Below are 5,456 nucleotides of genomic sequence, written 5' to 3'. Positions count from 1 at the left end.
CATCAGCAGTTTCAGCAGTCTGGTCAGCAGTCGTACCATACACCCTTTGAAATGCTATTACCATACTTTCTTCATTCTCCACAAGATTTAACCGAGTAGCACATATATACAATTACATGAGAAGTTTCTCTCACAACTCATCACACAATCCCTCATGAAACTCTTCTCCCGCTCTTACAGACTTTGGACTTCCCACACACTGGAGATAATGCAATCGGAGGTCCCTTCCTAAATCTTATTACACCAATTTAAGCCTTGCCCCATGAAACGACCTGCAGCACGAGGTTTTTGTTTGATAGGGTAGAAATATCTCCCATTCATCACAATACTGAGGGGTGTTCGAATCATTAAATTTTAGTAGGTAGAAGATGAGATATTGTATCTCTATCTTGAAGTGTCTCCACATGCGATAAGTTTGGCCCTAATCAGAGAGGAGTAGAAGGTTTGAGGTCATTAACCCCTCGAGTCATCAAAAATCGCATATAAGAACTTACACGTGTCATTTGATCTGGTGGTTAATGCCCGCTACTGGAGTGTATAAATAAACCCCATCTCATCACTTGAGGAGTCAAATATAAGTTTTTTTTTTTTGGATTGAAGACACTACAATAACTTCCACCCCTTGTTGTCGCCAACTATCTCGATCATTGCCCGTCTGCCATTGACCACTGTTGGCTGCCCTTTTGCTCATCGTCGTCGACGAACTCTATTGTGTAACCATGTATCCCTGAATATGGTGCGAAAAAATATTCTAAATATGGAGTTACAAAGTATTTTGTGTAGAGTAGCGAATAACATCGTATTGAATATCCAATGATAATTTCTAGCAACAAATACTTTCAACTCTTGTACTCAGAATACGATGACTTTATTCAAGCTCTTTAAGTTCTCTCTGCATTATGCACGGAGAAGTATTGTATTTGGTGTAACGCTGTAATCCTTCATTCCCAGTTGTGAGATAAGGGCGTATCTTTGAAATTTCATATTTACAGTGGAATACTTTGTGTGGGCTAAGCCTTATTGTTTTTTCCTTTTCAGGTTATTTCACGTAAAATAAAACTACATTCTTCATAGTCATGAAGTGATCGGTGTATTATGGCTTTCTTCATACTCATGAAGTGATCAGTGTATTGTGTACAGACAAGTGTCATACTTAGTGTAGTGTTGTAATCCTTCATACTCGATTGCGGGATGATGATATCCTTCTCATGGATAAGATGAGAGAAAAAGCCCGGGATAAAATTTAATTATGGAGGTCTATATTGGAGTTTAAAGGCCTTCATTTGAGTAGAACTAAAACTGAATACATGGAATGTAATTTTAGTAGTAGTAGCTCTAGTGACAGAATTGTAACTTTGGGTGATCAAATTATTAAAATGTGTGAACTTTTTAGATATCTCGGGTTTGTTGCTTAAAGCGATGGTGAAATAGATGTGGATGTTAATAGTAGAATTCATGGTGGTTGGTTGAAGAGGAGGAATTCTTTAGGCTTTTTGTGAGATAGAAAAGTGCCACTTAGACTGAAAGCAAAATTTTATAAGACGATGGTGAGACCTACAATGCTCTAATTATGTTAGGAGAGTCCATGTTCTTGATGATCCAATTAGGAGAGCCACATTAAACGTCGAAAATTTTATAAGATGATGGTGAGACCTGCAACACTTAGTCACATTAAACGTCGACCATCTGATGATCCAATTAGGAGAGTCAATTTTCTAGATTCGACTTATGTTAGGAAAGGCTGAGGTAGACCTAGGAAGACTTGGGCTTATTGTATTAAAAATGATCTTAATTTACTAGAACTAAATGAAAATATGACACTAAATAGGACGCAATGGAGAAAAAAGGATTCATGTAGCCGACCCCACGTAGTGGGATTAAGGCTTTGTTGTTGTTGTTGTAGTTTTTTCATGTAAACGATTGTGGAGTCTTCTCCTAATACTTATCATTTTTTTTGTATGTTGGATTTTCGTACAATGCTATAACGTTAAATTATCGCTCTACCATCGTGAATATTACGCCACATAACAATTATCATTATCTTTAGCCTCATCCATTTTGAGATCAATTTTTTTAACAACTGTTTGTTTTGACAGAGTGTTCAAAATTGATTGAGCTTAGTTCCAAACTTGTTTCATTGTGAAATTTATTTATTTTACTTGAATTTTCTTTTTTTTGCAATCTTAGTGCCGCATTTATTTAGCTATATATTTATGGTGTGTATGAGACTTCAGCGCGGTGTCACACTGTAGTTTTTCCTGTTTGTTAAATTTTGTTTTATCTGTTCTTTTAAAAAGCTGCGTTTGCAACCGAACCTGACTAAGTGTAGTAACTTCTGGAAAGTTGCGGTCGGACATTTTCAAAAAAAGAAAAATTGTAATAGCCATCTCAAGTTTTTGATCAACCACTTCTGCAGCAGTTTTACGGCTGCTTCTTCAAACATCTTCAACTGCCCAAATCTTAATTTTATTTTTACCATTGCACTGTCACCATCATCATCCTTATTATTATGAGCAAAAGCAATACTATATTTCATCTTCTTTTTTACTTCATGTTATTATTCTAATATTTTCTCTGAAGGGCGAAATAGAACGTGCTTTTCAAGTTTCATAAGTAGAACTAATTACTCTCCTTTATGAAGATGAGTTTAAAAATCAAGACTCTCATTCAGTGTTTACCTAATAAACACTTCATCTTAATCCCAATCACCTTCAAGCTCTTACATGTCGACCCTAAGGTGGTGTTGTTACACCCTGGCTTCAACTTACATAGTATTTAGTAACTTTTGTAAATACGGATTTATCAAATCTGAAAGTGTTAAATCCAGAAAAGAGTTTGGTTCGATGAAGGTTAAATCTAGCTAAATCTCTTTTTTGAAGTGTTTGGCTTCAAGGGAAGCAACAACCCGCAGGTCGATTTTCTTTTTCACTTAAATCCATTAATACCCAATAACCGGATTTAATAAATCTAGGATTCATGTCAAATTCATGAGACGGCAGGATTTAACTTTTTTTTTTTTTTTTGATTAACGTAAATCCCTGTTAAAATAGCGTACCAAACACCCCCTAATTTGTGTATAGACGATAGATTAATTACAACACCTCATTCACGATAATGTCACTTTTTTTTTTCAATAAATTTGCTTATGATTTTTCTTGGTGACATCATTCATTCAATTTGATGAAACACATAGTTCTGTTGGACTTCTGCTACAGGTGAAAATGGGACAATAGATGGACAAGGTGATGTATGGTGGAATATGTGGAGACAAGGAACACTCCCGTTCACCAGACCGCATCTCTTGGAATTCATGCACACTTCTGAGATCATTATCTCTAATGTGGTCTTGCAGAATTCACCTTTCTGGAACATGCACCCAGTTTATTGCAGGTGGTTAAATTGATTGCTTTATTGCTTTTTAAACTTGGTTATAAAATGCACACCATGCAGGTATTTCTAACATGTTATTTTCCACTTCTTTAATTTATACTTGTCTATTTTTTAAGTTTTCTTTTAAGCTATCTTCTCAATTATAATGTTTAACTCCTCAAAAGCAATTTTTATGATCATATTTTTAAGGTAAAAAAATAAAAATTTCACTCATTTTTTCATCCCATTTAATTTTTATTTTTGTTGGTTGCTTTTTCTATCATAAAAGCAATAAGAAAGCTATTTAAACAAAGCCGTAGGACTCGATGAGCAATGTCTGTGATAAAGTAAAGAGAGACAATGAAGTCATTTTCTTAGGTTTTTTGTTTTTTTGTATTTATAATTTGATCCTGAGGATCCCGTTTGCTTTTCTATTTCATTTGGAGCATTTAGTGAAATATGATTCACTTTCATATAATCATTATCTTTCAGGTACTATATATTTATATATATATAGTTTCGAGGGTAGTTGTTCAACGCAACACTGACCTTGTATCAACAGATTTTAATATTTGTCATTGTTAGCCATTTGGCTTGCATCTCCAACCTTGATAAATGACTGCAGCTGTTCATTCTCTTGCCTTCATCAAATTCTTCCCATTCTGCTTTAACACTGAAGCCAAGTAAACATTTATTAATTTCCACGTCCATACATAGCATCTTATAACGTCTTTCACTATTGCAGCAACGTGGTGATAAATAATGTAACCATATTGGCTCCTCGTGACTCTCCAAACACTGATGGAATTGATCCAGGTACTATTCTTAAGCCATTAGTAGAGATCTTTATCTTTTACTTATGAACTATAGTCAAATCCAGATTCCAGCTCCAATATATGCATTGAAGACAACTACATCTCAACCGGAGATGATCTCGTAGCGGTAAAGAGCGGATGGGATGAGTACGGAATTGCCTATGGCCGCCCCAGCTCCGGCATCACTATTCGACGACTAACCGGCTCTTCTCCATTTGCCGGAGTCGCAGTGGGGAGTGAAACATCCGGCGGGGTTGAGAACGTCAGCATCGAGCATATAACCCTCGACAACACGGGCATTGGAATCCACATAAAGACTAATGAAGGAAGAGGCGGCTACATCAGAAACATAACGGTTACAAATGTTAACATGCATGTGGTTCGAATGGGGATTAAAATTGCTGGTGATGTAGGCGACCATCCTGACGAGAAGTTTGATCCGAAGGCTGTTCCAGTGGTGGATGGATTGACGTTGAAGGGAATTTGGGGAGATAATGTACAGATGCCTGGCTTGATACATGGGCTTAAGAGCTCATCCTTTACCAGGATTTGTCTTTATGATATTAAGTTTGAGATTGTTGGGGGGCGGGAAGTGCCATGGAAGTGTGCGGATGTGAGTGGTTCTGCGTCGGATGTGGAGCCGTTGGCGTGTACGGAGCTGGCCAGTCCTTATGGGCCTAATTTCTGTGCAAATGCCGTATGATATAAGTTTATTTGACTTTGTTGATGAATTCGATACTTGAGAGGTGAATTAGAAGTGTCATTGTTGAGAGCTTTCTTTTGTTTATATGGTTTTATCATCATTTATTTTATGCTAAGCATTTGATGCTGGTTGTTAGTTTAGAAGATTTACATACGTACCTCCAAAGTCATATATTTACACATGTAACACAAATTTTACCTTTTTTATTTTTATGCCACCCAAATCTACCGTTCAACATAAAATATACCATCATTTTAAATTTTAAAAGTGAAAAATCCTTTTTTTCTTGTACAGGTAAGGTGCATGTTTTGTAAAAATTGAATTATAGATGTTATGCAAGTAAATAAGAATTGAGTGCCATGTATGTAAATATTCCTTCTAGCTTTCAGAGATGACGTTCAAGTAGTTGCAATTTGCATTAGGATGCTGCTTCGTGCAAACTGAGGCCACACGCCTGGTTATAAGCCTAATTTTTTACTCTCTCGAATCAAAAATAGCCTTCACACAAACATTAAGAGCTTGAATGATCAATTTCACTTGTGAAATACATCAGATACACAGATTTTTTA

The 5,456-nt window shown here is 36.1% G+C and overlaps 1 protein-coding gene across 1 annotated transcript in view; it reads left to right on the top strand.

Moving 5' to 3' along the window:
- The window catches only part of LOC110036601 (probable polygalacturonase), an 18,383-nt gene extending 13,361 nt beyond the window's left edge, over nucleotides 1-5,022 (top strand). The window contains exons 3-5 of the mRNA XM_020741081.1: nucleotides 3,216-3,390; nucleotides 4,115-4,185; nucleotides 4,250-5,022. Coding sequence (XP_020596740.1) covers nucleotides 3,216-3,390; nucleotides 4,115-4,185; nucleotides 4,250-4,887 — 884 coding nt within the window. The 3' untranslated portion in view covers nucleotides 4,888-5,022. The remainder of the gene's footprint in view (nucleotides 1-3,215; nucleotides 3,391-4,114; nucleotides 4,186-4,249) is intronic.
- Nucleotides 5,023-5,456: the final 434 nt, after the last annotated feature.

This window comes from Phalaenopsis equestris, unplaced genomic scaffold, assembly GCF_001263595.1.
Source record: "Phalaenopsis equestris unplaced genomic scaffold, ASM126359v1 Scaffold209046, whole genome shotgun sequence".
Classification (NCBI taxonomy): Eukaryota; Viridiplantae; Streptophyta; class Magnoliopsida; order Asparagales; family Orchidaceae; genus Phalaenopsis; species Phalaenopsis equestris.
Note: the sequence above shows the minus strand (reverse complement) of the source record. Positions and strands in the feature narration are given on the sequence as shown.